At 58.9% G+C, this 19,040-nt stretch overlaps 1 protein-coding gene across 1 annotated transcript; it reads right to left on the bottom strand.

Moving 5' to 3' along the window:
- LOC109383524 (uncharacterized) lies at nucleotides 1-4,919 on the bottom strand. Its single transcript, XM_019644069.1, has 2 exons — nucleotides 4,781-4,919; nucleotides 1-1,730 (listed from the first exon to the last, which is right to left on the bottom strand). The coding sequence occupies exon 2, from the start codon at nucleotides 1,678-1,680 to the stop codon at nucleotides 460-462; it is 1,221 nt and encodes a 406-aa protein (XP_019499614.1). The 5' UTR covers nucleotides 1,681-1,730; nucleotides 4,781-4,919; the 3' UTR covers nucleotides 1-459.
- Nucleotides 4,920-19,040: the final 14,121 nt, after the last annotated feature.

Below are 19,040 nucleotides of genomic sequence, written 5' to 3' on the forward strand. Positions count from 1 at the left end.
TGGAGGAGCTACTCGCAGAGAGGGCCCAGGGAACTAGTGCATCCTGCCCTGGCCCGCAGGACACTAACTGGCCATCCAGAGAGGGGCGGTGGCTGTCTCCACCTGAGGGGCAGGACAGTTCCTAAGGGGATCTGAGGGGTCCTGAAGTGAGCCCACTGCTTTCCCTGGCCTCTCTCAGGTAGTTTGGCCGAAGTCCCCCCCGCCAGCTGTCAGTCCAGAGCAGGACACTAGGCCTGGGGGGGCTGACAGCAGTCACCTCTGCCCTCAGAGCAGGCTGTGGGGTCCTCTGGGCAGTGCAGGGGCCCGCGGACCGCCCTGCTTGGCACAGCTAACCACAGGTGAGAGGCCTATATGCACCATCCGGGCCTCATTGCAGCCACGTCCTCAGGGCCAGACGTTGGGCAGCTGGACGTCCAACAAAAGGTGCAGCCCCGGGGCCCTCTTGCCAACACACGGGGTTCACCCCGAACCCCCAGTTTTCTTCAGCTGCAGAGAGACAAACTGGCAGAAGCACAGACCCAGCTCCAGGTGGCCCTGAGCTCCTGCGGCATCCTCGCAGAGGGGGAAGTGTGCGTGGACCAGGCAGCAGGCGTAGGCGGACGAGAACCGCAGCAGGGCCTCCTGGAACAGGGCCTCGCCATCGGGGGCCTGGAGGAAGGCCCGTCTGCAGTCCTCCAGCAGCACGAACACGAAGTAGAGCTTGTTCATGGTCTCACAGCCCAGCAGCACCGAGTGGCGCGCCAGCAGCTGGTTGGCCTCCCCAACTCTGAGGACGAGCTCCTGCATCTTCCTCTTTGAAAACCTTCTGAACCAGCACAGGCTGTTAACTGCTAAGACCACGAAGAGGAGGCAGACAAATACACTGACGGTGGCTATGTGAAAAACCGAACCACCTGGATTTTCTTGGTCGAGTCCAGAAACCACAATTAAGAAAACTGATAACATGGCGAGAAGAATGAGGAAGATGCCAAGCACGATTCTACAGCCCAGGTACCGGAGGCAGGATCTGGGGGACTGCACCCCATTCAGAATGCCCACGGCATGCTTGTACACCTCGGGGTCCTCCAACACCTCCTTCAAGGGGTCTGGGATGCTAAGGGTGCTGAAGGTCCCCACCTTCCACGAGGGCAGGATGTCCCTGTTGATGCAGTTCAGGGTCAGCAGGGTCTTCCCACTGTAGAGGGAAGGGACCGGGCGTAGGCCCGGCAGGGAGCGTGCCAGACGGTGGTTGGGTGTGCACAGCAGCTGCACCACCTTGTTGTAGAAGCGGCTGTCAGTGGCTTCCAGGTACGTGAGGTGGCTGAGGTGCAGCGGAACCTGGCAGGGCCTGAGCAGAACAGGGATGACAGGCTTCCTCTCCAGGCAGTAACCGAAGAGCGACAGGTCGGCCTCCAGGAGGCACCACCTGCTCTGCACAAAGTCCTGACTCAGCACCAGCAGCACCTTCTGGCTCTGGTGGATGCAGTCCGCTATGTTCTCCAGGACATTCCTGCCCGGGGTGAAGTCCCGCTGGTGCAGGCAGACCCTCAGCCCGGCGTGGGTGGCTTCCAGGCGGCTGATGAGCATGTGCGTCCAGGCAGCGTCCATGCTGCTGTAGCTGACAAATAGATGGAACTTCTCACTCTGCCTCAGCGGGGGGATGGCTAGAGCCATGCCTTCCTCCCCCGGGCAGGAATCCATGGTGCTGCCCCCGAGCTGCTCTGGTTTCCCACCGAGAAAGCCGCCGTAGGCTGCAAGAGACCAGGACAGATGGCGGACCATGCGGACGGTGAAGGAGACCCATCCGTACAGGTGGAACCAGGCCCACAATCTGCAGCAGCCGGGAGGAAAAGCCACAAACAGCCCCTGTACCGACCTAACAACTGGCGAGGGCCCCAGGGCAGCCCAGGGACTGCCAGTTCCTTAGTTACTGCTTTCCCTTCCAGCTCAGGACCCACCAGAGAAACCCAGACACTCCCCTAACCAACCTTGGGGTCCCCCTCCCCAGCCTCCCTGGCCCCCAGCCTCCATGGGGACATACGTGGAGCCCCCCTTTCCACTATGAAGTCTCCCACTCCCCTGCCTGCCTTTGGGTCTCTGCCAAACCCAGTGATGGGGGACGGGTGCCACAGCACACTCTGTCCTCATCTGGGGGTTCAAGTCCACAAGCCATTTGGCTTTGAAACAACTGGGGCACAGGAGGCCACACTTTCCAGTCTTTTCTTTAACTTCGGATGTGACTCATGCGGACATGGGGGGTTGCTATCGACTGAAGGTTTGCATCTCCCCAAAATTTGTGTGTTGAAGCTCTAGCCCCCAAAGTGATGGTGGTAGGAGGTGGGGCTTTTGGGGGCGACAAGGTCATGAGGGTGGAGCCTCAAGATGGAATTAGTGCCTGTATGAAAGCGGCCCCGGGGAGCTCTCCCACCCCCCCCATCTGTTTACCAGGTGAGGACCCAAGAACCAGGAACCAGAAGGGGGCTCAGGAGAAGTGAGCCTGCGGCACCCTGACTTCAGCCTTCCAGCCTGCAGAACTGCGAGGACTGAGTGGGTGTTGCTTAAGCCACCGGTCTGTGGTGACTTCGCAGAGCCCGAGGGGGCAGAGATGCGTCATCCTCGACAATGCTTGCCCTGCGAAGGGCAGTCATACCTTCCAGAAAGCACCAGGACTGTCTGCATGGCTTAAGAGCCTCACATAGAGAACCTGCTGCTCAGACCCTGAGCTTGAACAGTCGCCACTTGGGGTCTGCCTGCTGGTCTCTAAGAAAGCTCATGCAGCGCCCTGCCCCAGGAGCTTTCTCATGTGCTCATGACCAGCTGGGGTGGCCCCAGCAAGTGGCCCTGCAAACCCCACGTGGCTGGCTGGCTTTAGGGCCAGCTCCATAGGCACAAAGCAGGCTGCGACGTCACACCGCCTGGTGGCCCCCAGTGGAGAGCTGTCCTCGCCAGTGGGCAGTGGTGGGGTCGTGAGGAGTGCTCAGCCAGCCCTGCAATGCCGTCTAGCCAGCCGCTGCAGGAAGCCCTTCTGCCCGTCCCCCACCTGCTCTACCTGGGGGCTGAGGAAGGCGCCCATATGCCTGAAGATAGGGACTGGCTCGTTCCTTTAGCCCACCCAGCACAGCACAGCTGGAGCCTTTGCAAGGAGCCACCATGCCCACCCTTCCTGCCCAGCAAGCCCACATGCCCTGGGTGCCATCCCCCTGACCCCCACTCCATCTCTTCTGGGAGGCTCTGAGGGACATGACTGGAAAGCCTGGCCTCTTGGGGTCCCCCCAAAGAAGGCCCATCTCCTCCCTTTGCCCAGTCCCTCACTACACCCTCCGAGCCTGCTCTGCCCAGGCTCCTCCTGACACGATGTCTTCACCTGATCAGCTCTGTTACGGCACCAAGTACCTAAATATCTCAGGTGGCAGCCCTGGCCAGCCACACTGCCAGCTCTTCACTCCAGTCTTCAGAGGAGGCCGGGGACAGCCAGGGACCCTGCTGCAGAGTTGTCCCTAGACAGAAGGAAGCTTGTGGCCAACATTTTCTAGAGGCATTGCTGTTGAAATTAACCAGTGGAAAATGAAAGAAGGAAACGGATTGAGGAAGGCTCTGAGGGCAGAGGAGGGAGGGTCTGACGAGGAGGGCGCAGCCCTGCCACTGCTGAGAAGAAGCTGGCTGGACCCCACAGGTCAGATGTTGGAGGCAATGTGTCCAGGAAGCTTCGACATCTGTCTGGTGGTGATGCTGGTCGCTAACATCCCCTCCTTTCCCCACCGACCTCCCTAACTCTGCGTTTAACCAAAGTTATTAGTTCCTTGCTTGTAGGCTGCTGCCCACTGGCCGGGCTCCCCAGGGTCCTGCTGGCCTGGATGAATGAGGGCAGGGGTGGGGAGTGGGCAGGGACAGCCCTCCTCCAGACCCTCCCAGGCCAGCTGGGCCCCTCCTCCAAGTTCACGGCTGTAGGAAGACAGATCCACCCTCCCTCGGTCCTCAGCAGGACCCCCTGCACCCCCGACTCTGGGTGCAGGTAACCAGGTGTCCAGTACCAAGACGTGAACATGCGAATGGGAGATGGGAGGGGGCAGCGGTGGAGAGCGACGGCTGCTGGCCTCTCCAGGGGAGGAGGCTACCCCCTTTCCCTACCCCTCCCGGCCTGATCAACAGGGAGTGAAGGCTGGACTCGGGCCATGCAGGGATGGGGCACCGACCATGCCGCCCTGCCCATCGTGCCCCTGCCACCAGCTCAGAGACTGTCCCTGGCAGTTGAGCAGTCCTCATTTGGTCCTGTCAGTGGCCACATTTCACTCATAACAAACCTAGTCAGCAACTCAGGGCAGGGGAGTGTCCCACCCTTGCCTATACCCCACTCAGTTCAGGGACCCCCCAACCTCAGGGACTCTGGAGGGCCACAGTTTTCTTGTCCCCCAACTCCCATGTCGTCCCTCACCCAGGCCACCTGGGTTCCTGCTCCCCAACTCTGCCCCTAGGCCCCCCTCTACACTCCAGAAGGTGCCCAGTGGGCCGGGAGGCTCTCTGGGCCGGTGCCACCTCCCCATGCCCACCAAAGCCTCACCCTCCTCCCTTCTTGGTCTCTTTACTCTGTTCCTGACCCCATTTGACAGTTTATTGATTATCAAAGCTCTGTTCAAAGGAGAGGCAGCCCTGGGGAATGGGATAGGGAGAGAGCGAGAGGAGAGGAAAACCTCATTTAAAATGGAGCAGGCGGGCAGAGGGGGTGTGCTCAAACTATCGATCCTCATGCAGGCCTGACAGGGAGGACCCTCGGTTACAGACCCGGCAGGAGGACGAAACCCACCTTGCAAGTCGATTCTGCTTTCCTGCCCCACAGGAGAGAGTTCCTTCCTTGCCAGCAACTCAGCCAGGGAGAAACCTGAACTTTCGTTTTCCTCCAATGGACTTTTTTTTTTTTAATCCCTCCCAACTTCCTCTTTTTTTTTTTTTTTTTTTTTTAGCTGAGCCATCCTGCCACGTGTTGGCAGCTCAGGCCTGGGATGGAACCAACCGCTGTTGCTCAGAGCTCTAACCAACTGAGCCACTCGGCCGGCCCCTCCTTTTTCTTAACATTTCTTCCCTTTGCTTGTTGGACTTTCCTATGGTTTTGCTTTAGCTTCTTTGTCCCAAATTGCAATTCCTCTGCTTTTCCTGAATAAACCCATTTTGTTGGTAAAGTAACTGGCTGTTTTATTTTGGGGGACAACTGGGGGGATGGGAGGGAGGGAAAGTTACAGAGAGGAGGGAGCGGGGGAGGGCTCTCCCGGCCGTGGTCCGGGGCTCTGGCTGCTTCGCTTCTCCAGAGGAAGACCCTGTCCCTCCCCACAGGCTCTGGTCATCTTGGGTACTTGGTGGAGTGGCGGGAGGTCAGTCTCTGGGGCCATGTGGATTTGAAAAAAAGCCATTGGAATGGTCAATGCCTGTAACAGTGGGGTCACGACTGGGCAGGCCCAGGATTTGGGAGTTTGGGAGCCACTGAGGCCAGGCCACCTGTTTCTGTCATCCACCTGGGGTGGAAGGAATGTCCAAGTGAGCACCCATCCTGAGACAGGAAAGCCCAGATGAGACTGGTGGGAGAGCTGGGTGGGGAGAAGATTGGGTCTGTGTGCAGCAAGCAGGTGAGGTGCCTGTGGAGTGCCGTGTGGGGCCAACTGGGCAGACATGCTCTTCCCGACCTAGAGCTGGGAGGCCAGGCAGATGCAGGAGAGGCAGGGTTAGGGAGGAAGGCGGAGAGCCCAGCAGGGCTCCCTGAAACCAGGGGCCTAACGTGATGCCAGCCCTCAGCAGACCCCTCCTCTCCCTGCTTGGCCTGACCTCCAGTCTGCTGAGGTTGCCGAATCCGGCCGTAACAATCTCCTGGGTCACCTAAGGCCTTCATGTTAGGGGGACAGAGGCTGGAAAGCAAGTCTGTGCTCTCAGCACTCGAGACCAAAATTCGTAGGGCTCAGACATAAGAGGTGGAGCTCTGTCCCTTCGGGGTAGCCCTGCCCAGCTCCTGGTCAATGGTCAGTTGGTAGTCACACCACTTCCTTGCCCATGGCTGCCACGCGTCTGAGGGCTGGATAGTCAACGAAGAACAGAAGTGTGCAGGCTCTGTGTGACCCCAGCTCCACAGATCACTAAACACGTGACCCAGAGAGACTACTCACGCTACTCACAAAAAGAAGGTGGTGTGTTGCTCACAACAGCCAGAAAGTGGAATCAGCCCACCTATCTATCAGCTGATGGACAGCAAACAACGTGGATGTCCCACAGGAGCAGCCGTGAGCACTGAGGCCAGAGCCGTGACCCTCGCTACCTCCAGCAGCCCACCCTGCTGACTCAGCTGGAAAGGAGCAGATGTTGCCTCTATGAAGCCAAAGCCAGGACCAGGCAAGCAAGGCTGCAGGTGCCCTGCCTGCCCCAGAGCTTCTGGGTTTTTTATTAAACCTGCTGCCCACACCCTAAAACTAGGAAGTTCGCCTACAGGTGAGCACTTCTGTTGTAGCTTCTCCAACGCTCTCATGCGGTCTGCAGGCAGGGCCGGCCTTCCCTGAGAGGAGGTCCTCTGCAGTGAGGTGCCTGGGGAGTCTGGAAACTGCTGCTGGTTACGCGGGTGCACAGGTACCTCCCAGGAGCACTGGCCATGACCCCAGATTTGAAGCCTGAATGAGGGTGCCAGGACTGTGTCTGCAGTCTCAGCATCGAGGAGCTGCTCCCAGTGGTTAGGAGATGGGACGCCAAGCAGCTTGAGGGAGAGCTGGGACTGAGGCTGTTGCTGGAAGCTGGGCCCCCAAAGGAGGGGCACTTCAAGGGGGGCTGGACTGGAAAAAATCTACTGCAGCAAAGGGACATAGCAGGTCCCCGGGCTGGAGGTCAGTCACAGCTAGAATTTGCAGTCACAGATGGACCTACTTGAAGGGTTGGGTTTTAATTTACCGTGCGCCTTAGCAAGTAAGGGGTGCGAGGGTTCCTGAGAGGAGCACAAGTCCTTTCTTGTAGAAGAATATAGCCCTGAAACCAACTGCACAGGATTCCACGGCTAAACCACAGATGTGGACTCACATCCAACATTGTGGGACACGCAAGGAAAAAACCTCCCCAAAAACGTTCAGCAGAAAGAAGACTCAACAATTAGAGATGTCAAAGATAAAGTGCGTGTGTTTAAAATATTGAGAAATGGGGCCGGGCAAGTGGCGCAATGGTTAAGAACTGGCTTGGGACGCCAGAGGGCCCCGGTTCAGATCCCACATATGAGGGCCAGTGACACTGCCCTCCACAGCTAAGATGCTGAACAACAGCTCAACCTGGAGCTGGGCTGCCATGAGTCACCGGGGACGGTGTGGGCTGCAGTCCCTGCTGCAGTGGTTTGCTATGGGCTACTGTGTGTGGCCAGCAGCCAGCGTGAGCGGCCGTCCAGAAGCCAGAGACTGATGTGCCTCGGCCTGGGAAGAGCGCAATGATGGTGCCAACTTGGGCCAGTGAAGCGACGTCCTCCACAACTAGACTGAAGAACAAAAGGACAGCAACTTGTCTGTTCCCCTTCCCCCAATTCCCTAGCGCTGTTCCCATCCCCCAATTCCCCAATAAAAATCTTTTTAAAAATTAATTAATTAATTAATTAAAATATTGAGAAATGAAAGAATTGAAAATATGAAATGGTCCAATTCATTAAAAAAATAAACAGCAAATTTTTAAAAGTAAAATAGAACTTTTAGAAACAAAGAAAAAAATATTTTTTGAAAATTAAATGCTCGGGCAGTTAAATAGCATTAAACACAGCTGAAGGGGAAAAACGGATACGGAAGACACAGCTGAGGAAGCTCGTTCCAGATGGCAGTGCAGGGACAGAAAAAGATAAAAGACAGAAACGGGGGTTAAGGCCCGGAGAAAGCCAGGAGAAGATCTGGCGTAACTTAAATGGAGTTTTGGGGCAGAAAATAGAGAAATGGCAATATTTGTTAACAATTTGCTCCACGTGTGTTTTCCCATCATTTTACTTTCAACGTTTCTGTCTCCGTGTTTAAGGCAGGTCTCTTGCACACAGCATGTAGCTAAATTTTACTTGTTAGCCAATCTGAAAATCTCTACAGTTTAATTGACATATTAAATACATTTTACATTTCATATAATTGCTAATATATTTGGATTTAGTTGCAGGATCTTTTCCGTGCTTCCTGTTTTCTCCACTTTATGGTTGCTTCTTTTTTATCCTCCTCTGGTTTTCTTTAAATATTCTCATTTTTAAAAAAAATCATTATTTCCCCACCTGTCGTTTGAAAGTTGAACATTCTATTTCTGTTTGGGATATATTGCGTTTTTTGAAGACAGGTCAATTTTTTTCATCAATTCTGTAAAGTTATTTAAAATGGTATGTTTTTCTGTGTATTACATCTCAGCTAAGAAACAAAACCAGATGGCACGTGAGAAGAGTTTGAGGGAGTCCAGGACCGGCCAGTGCCACCTCTGTCACGTGCAGGATGCAGAGATGCTGACCGGGCGCTTGCCGCTGGAGTCAGGGAGGGGAGGTGCCGCCAGCAGGCTGGTCCCTCTGGAGCTTCCTGTGTTTTCTGAAAACAGCCAAGAGGCCTCCCGCCCTGGGCTGGGGGCTTTCCTGTTCCTGCTGGGGTGGCACCTCTCCTCCTGCGGCCCTCTGGACCTGGAAAAACAGTGGACTGAGCCAACTCCCCCCCCACGGGCTTGGCCCAGCTACCGGCCAGCCTGTCTGTCCTGCCTCCTGGCCTTGATCTCGCTTGACCACTCATTCCCAACGTTGGTCGTCACCTCTCCTGGGATGTGGGGCTGCTCCCCTCCTTCCTTCCCGGTAAGGCTGGACTGGAGACCTCGGCCTGCGGCCTGAGCCTGTCTGAGCAGTTTCTGATGGCCACGGGCGCTGCAGGGGGTGGGGGCGGACCGCCGCCCCGGCTCACCCAGGGCTCACATGCCCCCCTCCTTCTCTGCACCCCTCACACCCAGGGCTCCAGCCATGAGAAGGGCCCTGTCCCCAGGCCCCCCTGCTCTGCCAGGCCTCGGTTCCTTCTGCTGGGCACCCTTCTCTCTCTGCTTCCAGGTCCCAGGTCCAGCCGGTGAGTAAGGTCCCACAGTATCTCAGCCTGTCCCCAGCATGGGCCCTGCATCCAGCTCTCCAGCCCATGAGGTAGACACTGGTGTCTGTGTGTCCCGCCCCAGCGTGACCCAGCCCAGCCTGCTAAACAGATGTACAAGTCTGCACAGCAGGCTCTGTGCCATGCCCCCTTCACCCTCAGCGCTGCCCAGAATGAGTGCTGCCTCTCACTTTTTGGCTCCTGAGAGGCTCTGGCTGTGGGGAGCTGAGCACTCACTTCCTCTCTGTTTTCAAGGCCACAGCAGGACGCTGCCCTCAACCCCAAATCTGGCATTTCCTGTCAGGCAAGCGTGGAGTCAGCTTTCTGTTGAACAGGGACGCTGGGCAATGGTTCTCCTCCAGCGATGGGTAGACTGCATGCTGCCCACAGCCAGGGCCAGTGTGGCTGAGGTCGTCAGGGTCACCCAGGAGACGAATGTCCTCACAGCCACAGCTATGGGGCAGAGGAGGTGCCACATGATGACAGCCCTGAAGCCATGGCCACAGCCCTGGGCAACGGGGAGGTGGTGATTGGGGCGTCTCGGTAGGCACTGGTCCCCTTGGGTATGTCTCTCAAAGGATTCGCTCCAAGGATTCAAGGACACCCATTGTCCCAACAAGGTACCACGTGGACACCTGTGGCCCCGTGTTTCAGTGTGGAGTCATGAAGGGGACGGGCCCAGGGCTGCCCTGACGTCAGAGAGCAGAAAGGACGCAAGGGATTCCTTGTCAGTGGGTCCCAACCTGACACCCTCCTGGGCAGGTTGGTACTGGCACCCTGCTGGGTGACTCGGGTTAGCAGTAGGGCAGGACCCCACAAGAGGGCTGCTCACCCACCGGGTCAAGGCCGAGTCTATGTGTGACTTTAGAAAAGCTGAAGAGAAAAGGCTGGGGCCTCACGAACCCTGCCTGGCAGAGCTGCTGGAGGAACTTTGGCACTGCAGCTACCAGGCATGGGATCCTGCCGGTCCTAACGCAGCTTTGGGGGGGAGGGCAGTTACCTAGTGTCTGCTGCAAAAAACCAAGCGTGGCCCTGCCCAAGAGCCTGGTTGGCCAGTGCCCTCTGTGAGGCCCATGTGCTCCCCCCAGCCCCCCGCCATGGTGTTTCTGTCCCTTCTCCCATGCCAACAATGTGAAGCACGTCCACCTCCTGTGATGTGGGGCCCAGCCAGACACGAGGGCACCCCGGCCCAGGGACGGCCTCCGCCAACTGCCCTGTAGAGCGCCACCACACCAGGTGCCTGGTCCCTGGCACAAGGTGGAGGCCGGCTCTGGACCCGGGAGGCAGCATCCTGAGGCCACTGCCTGGGGGCCCTGTGTGAGGCCCCTGTGCTGGGCAGAGGAGCAAGCCAGGCTCCTACCAACAGGGGGGAACCAGGGGCCTCACAGCAGGGTCCTCAAGCTCCCAGGTGTGTGTGTGCGTGAGTGTGAGCGTGTGTGTTCCCGAGTGTGTGGTGTGTGGAGAGAGAGGACAGCCACCACCCAAGAGGCCTTACCGGTGACCCGAAACGATGTTCTGTGGTGCTCGGCGGAAGGCAAAGGAGAGAAAAGGCACCCTGAGCCCAGCAGGTGACAACGGCTGGAAGTGAAAGGCAAGCAGGGGTCTTTCTGCCTCCACGTGGCTACCAGTCGGAGTCCCGTGTCCGAGGCGTGCTTTCCGCACTGTTGCGGTGGTCTTGCTTCTTTTTCTTTTCCTGAATAAACTGTTTCTTTTGTGGGTTACTTATCTGGAGAGTTATTTTTCGCCAGTTCAACAATGGGCTGCGCCCTCCACAACTAAGATTGAAGGACAACGCAACTTGGCTGTTCTCCTTCCCCAATTCCCCAATAAAATCTTTATATTAAAAAAAAGTAGGACAAAAAAAAAAAGAAAGGCAAGCAGGACTCTCCTTCAGGAGGGACTGCGAGGCCTGCATGTGGTGCCATTGTAGGTCCCAGGCCCCAGGAGGGGGCCCCACTCTGCGGGGCTTCTCAGAAGCCCCCGAAGTCAGGGGCCGCTGCCTGTCCTTGTTCCCGCAAGGCCAATCTGGTGTGGGCTACCGAGGGGCGCCAGCCATGGACGTCACCTGGACCCCACCAGCCCACTGGACACCCTGTGTCCCCAGCCTAGACCCTCAGGACCATGACAAACAGGTGCAACTCAGGAAACTCGAGGGGCACCTGGCAGCCTCCTCAGGAACCTCGAATGTGGGCTATGTGCCCACCGCCACAGCCTCTGACGGAGACACACAAGCCTGCCTGGGTCCAGCCCCACCTTCCTGACGCTGGCACTGCCCAGTGCATCCAGGCTGAGGGGCTCCACCAATTAGGACAAGGCAGGGGTCTGAGCAGCCAACCCTTGACCACCCTAAAGCAGCTTTTCCAGGAGCCGCACCTGCTCCACACCTGGGCCCTTCCATGGGCCGGCCAGACCAATCCATCGCTGTGGACGCTGCAGGGCTCCCGCCCCACCCCCACCTCAGGCCACCTGCAAGCCCCCGTGATGAGCAGGAGCCTTGTTTCTGAGGCCTCTGGGCAGTGGGACTCCTCAGGGTCACCTTGGTCCTGGCCCTCCTCCTGCCTGCAGAGAGGCCGAGATCCCCCAGCCTGAACAAGTCTATCTTTAAAAGCAAACCTCCAGGGCCGGCCGAGTGGCACATTGACTAAGAGCTGGCTTGGGACGCCAGAGGGCCCCGGTTCGGATCCCACATATGAGGGCCAGTGACACTGCCCTCCACAGCTAAGATGCTGAACAACAGCTCAACCTGGAGGTGGGCTGCCGAGAGTCGCTGGCGACGGCGTAGGCTGCAGCCCCTGTGGCAGTGGGTTGCCATGGGCTACCGTGTGTAGCCAGCAGCCAGCGTGAGCGGCCAGCAGCTACCGTGAGCGGCCGTCCAGAAGTCGGCGCCTGATCTGCCTCGCCCGGGAAGAGCACAATGATGGTGCCAACTTGGCCCAGTGAAGCAACGTCCTCCACAACTAGACTGAAGAACAAAAGGACAGCAACTTGTCTGTTCCCCTTCCCCCAATTCCCCAGCGCTGTTCCCATCCCCCAATTCCCAAATAAAAATCTTTAAAAAAAAAAAAAAAAGCAAACTTCCCACGTGTGGGGTGTGTGGGAATCCACAGAACTCTCTGCAACATCCTGTGTATCTAAAACTAGTCTGAAAAGAAACATTTATAAACAAACCCCAGGTATACCTACTAAACGGTGCTTATGGTTCAGCTGACTAGGAAGGTTGAGTAGATAATTTCTGATGGGGTGGGGGGTGGTGGTGAGGGGGTTGCAACATCACCACCTGAGGGGCCCATTCAGGGTCAGGAGATGGTACCTGAGCTCCCACAGCGCCTGAGGACTGACCCCCAACCCAAAACCCCAGAGCAGGAAAGGCCCAAAGGGTTGTTTCCCTCCAGAGCCATTCCCTGGCTGCCCAAGGACCAGGGCCATGTCCACTTGTCCCAGGGTCAACCCAGGCAGAAGTTCCACAGGTGTTTGTCAGCTATTGAATGAGTGAGAGAATGAATGAAGTGATTTCACACCACACACCACACACTTGCAAGAAGAGCTGATTTGCTCCAGGTGAACGTGTGCAAACAGCAAGTGGGGCCCCTCCAACCCCCTCCCCATCTCTGCTGACCAGGCCCTCACCCCAGAGGGCAGAGCTGGTGTTAGGTCCTTACTTCTTAAAAATGACCTAAGAGACAGAGTTTTCGTTCCAAAAGCTTTATTCAGCCAAGCCTGGCGACGGCCTCACTCTGCAAGAGGAGAATGGCCCCGAGGTCTTGGCAGGGGGAAGTAGTATAGGGCTTGATTTCTGCAGTTTTGGGCAAAAGCAGAAGCAAAGCAAATGTACAGAAGCAAGAAGAGCTGCTAGTTTTGGTGAGATGTCTCAAACCAGTTGCAAAAAAATACTTCTGTAAGATTTCAACCCATTTCTTGTAAATCTAAGCTTTTACTATAATCATTTCTTGTGATATTAAGTTTCAGCTTGTTACCACACTCTGGTGTCTGAACAGGATACACCTGCTAAGTCTAGCTGCAGTAGCTGAAGTGTGGCTTCCTCTTATTTTTCAAGGCTGGGGTATTTTTAGAATAAGCCTGCCTGGCCTAGGGTCCAGGCCCAGGTCCTCACACTGGGGTGCTGGGAGGATAGGCACTGAACCCCACGGACACGCCCCTCCTTGAGCCATTAGCTCAAGTCCCAAGGGCAGGTGGGTCCAGCACAGCCTCTGAGGCCTGAGGTCTTGTCCAGGACGACTAGGGTGGGGAGCCTTGGTGACACAGTCCCCAAAAGCTCTCAGAATTTTCTCTCACCTTCCCCTTCTCGTCCTTTCAACAAAGGCTAAAAAAAAAAGAACAAAAGCAGGAGACTCAGAGCAGCGGGACTTCAGGGTGCTTCTGGACAGAGCCCTGGTAAGGTCACGTTGGGGCGCCTGGACTTCGCACCCGCTCGCGGGCCGGGAGGGGTCCGGGCGGGACGGGGCGGGGCTTCCCTGGGAGCTCAGGCCCCGCCCTTCCTCGCCCCGCCCCGGCCCCCGCCCCGGCCCCTCCCCCAGTTCCTGGCCCCGCCCCTCCAGCGGGAGGCCCCGACCCCGGGCTGGGTTTAATCAAGTTGAAAAGGACCTGAGACCGAGCGGCCGGACTGCAGCCCCGCGCGGGGTGGGGACGCTCAGGGCGCCGCGAAGCCGGTCGGGGCTTCAAGGGAGCATTTCCCCGGGGCGGGCGGCGGGAGACCGCGGAGGGGCGAGCGGCCTGGGCCGTGGGCGGCCGGAGGCCGGACAGGCGAGGCGGCGGGACAGGGAGGGAGCCCGGGGCGGAGGAGGCCGAACGCGGGGCGGGGAGGCCGGCGCCCTCCACCCGGGACTGTCCCGCCTCCTCTCGGAAGCGCGTGCGGGCGGGGCGCGGCGGGGTCCCCGTTGAGTGGCGCGCCCATTGTGCCGGCGCTGCGAGCGGCGACACGCTCAGAGCCCGCTCCCCGGTGACGTCTCAAAGGGCCTTTGACGCGGAGCCCCCGCGCAGGAGGGCTCACCTGCAGAGAGGCTCTATAGAGCCTTTGAAAGCGCGGCAGCTGCCAGGGGCTGTCGGCGGGGCACCTAGGGGGACAAAGAATGCGAGGCCACTTGGAAACAGCAGGCATGTGCCAAGCCCGCGGGCTGGGAAAGAAAAGTGCTCTTCTCGGCGACTCAGTGTCTGAAGGGGACCCTTTCTCAGCCTCGGCGCCCTCATGTGCATGACAAAGGGACCCCGCGCGGGCCGCGGGGCCAACGCTCCCGGCGGGGCCGCAGTGCGCTCAAGTGTGGCGGGTCCACCGCGAGGTGGAGCGCGGCCCCGGTGTCCGGCCGCGACCGGGTCTCGCTGGGTGCTTCGCCGGGTCCCACACTGCAGGGCGCTCCTGCCGGGAAGCCGAGAGCCTGGGGCCGCCGCCCTCCCTCAGGAAGCCGCGAAGGAGGCGAGCGCTGCCGCGGAGCGGCCCCGGTGCCCAGCGCCGGTCCCACGCCAGCGCCTGAGCGAGCAGGCGCCAGCGCCGCCATCCCGACTTTTGCCCAAACTAGAGCTGCCTGTTAAGTAACCGCCAAGGAGAATCTGAGGTTGGGAAGCCCTCGTGGCCACAGCACCCTGATGCGGGGAGCCTGGTCGTCCTTTGCGGTCGCTGCGGGACGGGACAGCATAACCCTCCCCCAACACACGACGACGCAGAGCTGTGGGACGCACCGTGTCTTCCCCACTTCCCACAGCCACGCTCAGGTTCCTCCTAACACCACACCCCGTGAGAAGCAGGACTGGCCCAGGGGCCTCTCCCCGGAGGGCCGTGGAAATGCTCCTCACCAAGTGTCCTCGAACTGCGGACACAGGGGAGCCCCCTGGGAAGGAGCACCTGGGCTCCTGCTCACCCCCTGGGGATCTGGGACCCAGACGCAGCTTGCTGCCTGAGCTGGGCTCTCGGTCCCCCATCCGGTCAGGTGGAGTTTCCTTTGGAGCCCCGTGGACGTCGGGGTGCAGAGGACATGGCTGCCTGCCTCCTGGAGCTCAGCACACCTCACAGGCAAGAACCTGGAAAGCATTGTCCTGTGGGGTTATGTGTGGCTGTAGACCACCCAGCCCCGCCCTGGCAGGGTAAGGGGACGTGCTCATCCTGGGTGACCAAGGGTCACGTGGCAGCAAGAGCGCCCAGGCCCGGGACATCCCCCAGCTTTAGCCTCAACCTCTTTGTGAACCTTGGCTGAGGGTCCTGCCCCTGCCCCACCCCCAGAAGGTCTCCCCACTCTCAGAGCACAGGGAGCCCCAGGATTTCACACGTGCCCCAGAGGTGGCACACAGAATGGGACCCCTGCTCAGGCCCGGCCACCAAGGGAGTGAAGAAGGCTCCAGACACGCAAAGGCCCTGCAGGCTGCAGAGCACAGCTGCACAGAGGCCACACGTGAGGGGTGGGGCCTGGGGCCTAAACGCTCCGGGCAGCCAGGTGCCGCTAATGCTCCGCACCGCACGACAATGAGCTGTCCCCACTCCGTGCCTGGCACTCGGTCCCAACTGGGGTCTGGAAACACCAGTCCGGACACCCACCCAGTACCTCCCACCCCCAGGCTGGGGAAGGAATGCAGTGGGCAGATGCAGGGCTGAAATGTTCGCCCAGCTGCTCAATGTTGAGGGGTCTTTCACACCAGGACTAAATTAGATACTCGGTGTTAATCACCCCGTGTCTTATGTAGCCGGCCTTGGCCATGACCTTTGATCAAGAGGAATTTCCCAGCAGGTCCTAATTGGCTCCTACATCTCCACAGAGCTCCTGAGCACAGCCCCCACCTCCCACCCACCAGGGAGGGGTGGGGGCCACGGGGCCAGGGGTTGCAGTCCTGAGGACACTCCAGCTGCTGGAGTGATCTGTTAGGCAAGAGCGGATAACATATGTCTGATCTGAGCACCAGAGAGATCACCTGACACACACACACACACACACACACACACACACACACCCATTTAGAACAAAACTCACAGTCCCAGCCATGGGTTTCATGACCCTGTGGTCCTATTTCCCTCTCCAGCCTCACCTCCTGCCACTGTGCAGCCTTACTGGCCTTGCCTCTGTCCCCAGCACTTCTGTATCAGAGGCTCTGCTCAGATTTCACTCTTTGGGTGCCCCAGCCTAGCGTCTCCCCGAGTGTGGGGAATGAACTGGTGTGAGTGCCTGGCCCCTTGCCACCCTCATTTACTGTCCCTAGAGAGGTCAAGGCACTTGCCCAGCAGCCACCGTGGAGGTGGACAGGGCCCAAGTGGCCTGAGGCCCTCCTTACCCTGGACCAGGCCTAGGTGGGGCAATGGGGGGCTGCCCCCGCTGGGGCTGGCCTGTGTGGCTCTCACACCAAGTTACCTCCTCAGCTTGGCCATCGGCTCGGAAATGCACTTCCTCATGGACTTCCTGAGGCAGGGTCCACGCTCAGTGGATGGAAACACCAGGACCCTAAGGTCCCCATCTGGTCCTGACCCGCCCACCCAAGGTAGCTGGGGAAGGCGCCCCCACAACCCGCCCCGCACCCCACTCTGGTTTCTTCAGGCCCTGGACCTCGCCCAGCTGAGCGTGGGCCACAGGGATGCCTGTGTGTACGGGTCCTGGAGCCAGAACCCCAGGGTCCCCAAGGCCAGGCTGCAGGTCCTGAGGCTTCGCGTGTGGTCTCCCTCCGCCTGCCTGCAGGGACCTGAGGCCCCACAGGATTAGGATGGATTACAAGCCCCAGAAGCCTCTTGCTCTGGCTCTGGTTTGAGCAGCCCTCCCAGGCAGTGCTGTCCCCACTGCCAGGAGGGCCAGGGAGGATGGAGGCGCCTCTGTGGGACCCCACTCCTCACTGGGCAGGGGGCCTCAGTCTGCAGGGCAGACTTGTTAGTCTTCTGACCCAGAGACCCACCATCGGCACCCTCCCCATTTGAGGCCCGGGCAGCTGCGGTGGGCAGCATAGGCACCGAGGCCCAGGACAGGAATGGCCATGCGCTTCCTGCCCTGGGAGCAGCCAGACCCAGCACTGCTGCTTCTCTGTGAGGCCACCCACCCTCCCCAGTGCCCCTGGGCCTGGCTGCCTGGGGAGGGGGGTAAGCTGGCAGGGGCCCTGACGGCCAGACAGATGGACTGCTTTGTAAGTTTGCTTTCCCTTATGTGGGGGAGACCGAAGAGGAAACTGAGGCCCAGGGAGGTTAACATGCCAGGTCCGGTGTCACCGCCCGCAGCAGAGCCAGGACTAGAAGCAGGTACGCAAGTCCTAGACTGGAGGCTGCACTAGCCCTGACTCCTTCCGCCCCCTTGAGTCCCATGAGTGACCAGCACGTGGCATGCGTCTGTTGTCCTCAGCTCTGAGCTCCAGGAAGGTGGGGGAGACCAGAGGTCACACAGGGCTGGGCAAAGCAGGGCAGTGGAGTGGAGCTCAGGGTGGGCGAGGCTGAGCCGTGGCACCCTCTCCAGTGCCACCTCATGCCCACAGGCATCAGCAGCTAGAACCTTCCACCTGTGCCAGGCGTGAAGCACTGGGCCAGCCAGGCGTCTGCCCTGAGGCCTGGGCAGCTGGGCATTGGAGCAACCCTGTGGGATGGGGGGGCCTTCCAGGCACCCCCACCCCGCCTCAGGCTTCTTGCCACATGTTCTCGCAGTCTGATGTTGCTGAGCTACTAGGGAAAAGGAGTTTCTCCCTTGAAATGGAGAGAGAAGGAAAGAGAAAACCTTTGAAGGAAAGGAAAATTACCCAAGTTGAGTCTGTATTTGTTTTAAAAGTACATGGTCTTGAAAGGCAGTGCACTAACAGTGAGAATTCACCCAGGAACCAGCTCAGCCCTCGGGCTGTGGGTTTCTTCTCTTCCCAAGTTAAGGAACTCCGAGGGGGCGCTCTCCCTGTGTGTCACTGCCCGGCCGCCTGCTGAGGCCAGCGCCCCTCTGCAGCCCTCTGTCCTGAGGCCCCGCCCTGGCCTTCCTTGAACCACTTCTAGCTTCTCTGGGCTCTGGGAGTCACAGGAGGGAGGTGATGGAACCAGGCTTTCAGCTCACATTCCAGGTCCAGCTAAAAAACGACCAACATGAAAACGACCTCTGAACTCCACATGGAGATGCGAGTCGAATGTCTGTGGTGGCCCCTCTGTGGCGTGGTCCTGGCATCTGGCTGCTCTGCAGCAGAGTGGAAAGCCCCTGTGGACACACACATCCCCCCCCGCCCCGCCAGCATAGCCCACCGCCCAGGCTCAGCCAGACCGTGAAGAGAATTCTGAGGCCGATGCCCAGCCCACGTCGTGAGCACAGACAGCTTCCAGAACACGTTCTTTCATGCCATCCACAGAAGCTTCACAAACGTCTGAAGCTGAACGCCGGGGCAGCCTGAAAGGTTGGAGAAAAAGACTACAAAACTTTCTGCTCAGAAATCTGTGATGTGTCCACGGCCTCCTCTGTGATCTGTTCAGAACAGCCCACCCCGTAGACCTGGGACAGGCATCCCACAGTAAATATGGTGTTTGGGAGACCCAGGGGCAAGGGGACAAGTGACATCCTTCTTCTGGGGCCTCTTGGGTGACCTCCTTGGGCAGTGACCAGGCTGCCTGGGTGCCTGCCACAGTGTCCATGCCAGGGGCTGGGGCAGGAGGAGCCGTCCTCCCTACACGACCTCTGCCAAGCCCCACCGTGGTGGGGGACATGTTACTTCAGTTTAAAAAGGCAGGTGGGTGGGGTGGAAAATGGAGAGGTGGGAGAAAGGCGTCTGCTGTTCTGTTTGTTTTTAGAGCCTTCTCGGCCCTGGGACTGCTGGTCGAGTTCAGAGTCCTTCGAAGTCTGGGCTGTTGGGATCTTTCTGCAGGAGGCCCAGCCCTGGCCATGGCTCTGCCGGGATGTGCTGGGCTCTTGGGACAAAGGAAATCAATTCCGGGTTCTCCCAGCAGCTAGGCAATCCACTGCCCTGAAGCGATTTTCACAGCCGGCCAAGCGCAATTGTATTTTCCAGCTCATTAACCCGGTGCTTTGTGAGCACAGAGCGTGGCGG

Source organism: Hipposideros armiger, unplaced genomic scaffold (genome assembly GCF_001890085.2).
Source record: "Hipposideros armiger isolate ML-2016 unplaced genomic scaffold, ASM189008v1 scaffold_85, whole genome shotgun sequence".
NCBI lineage: Eukaryota > Metazoa > Chordata > Mammalia > Chiroptera > Hipposideridae > Hipposideros > Hipposideros armiger.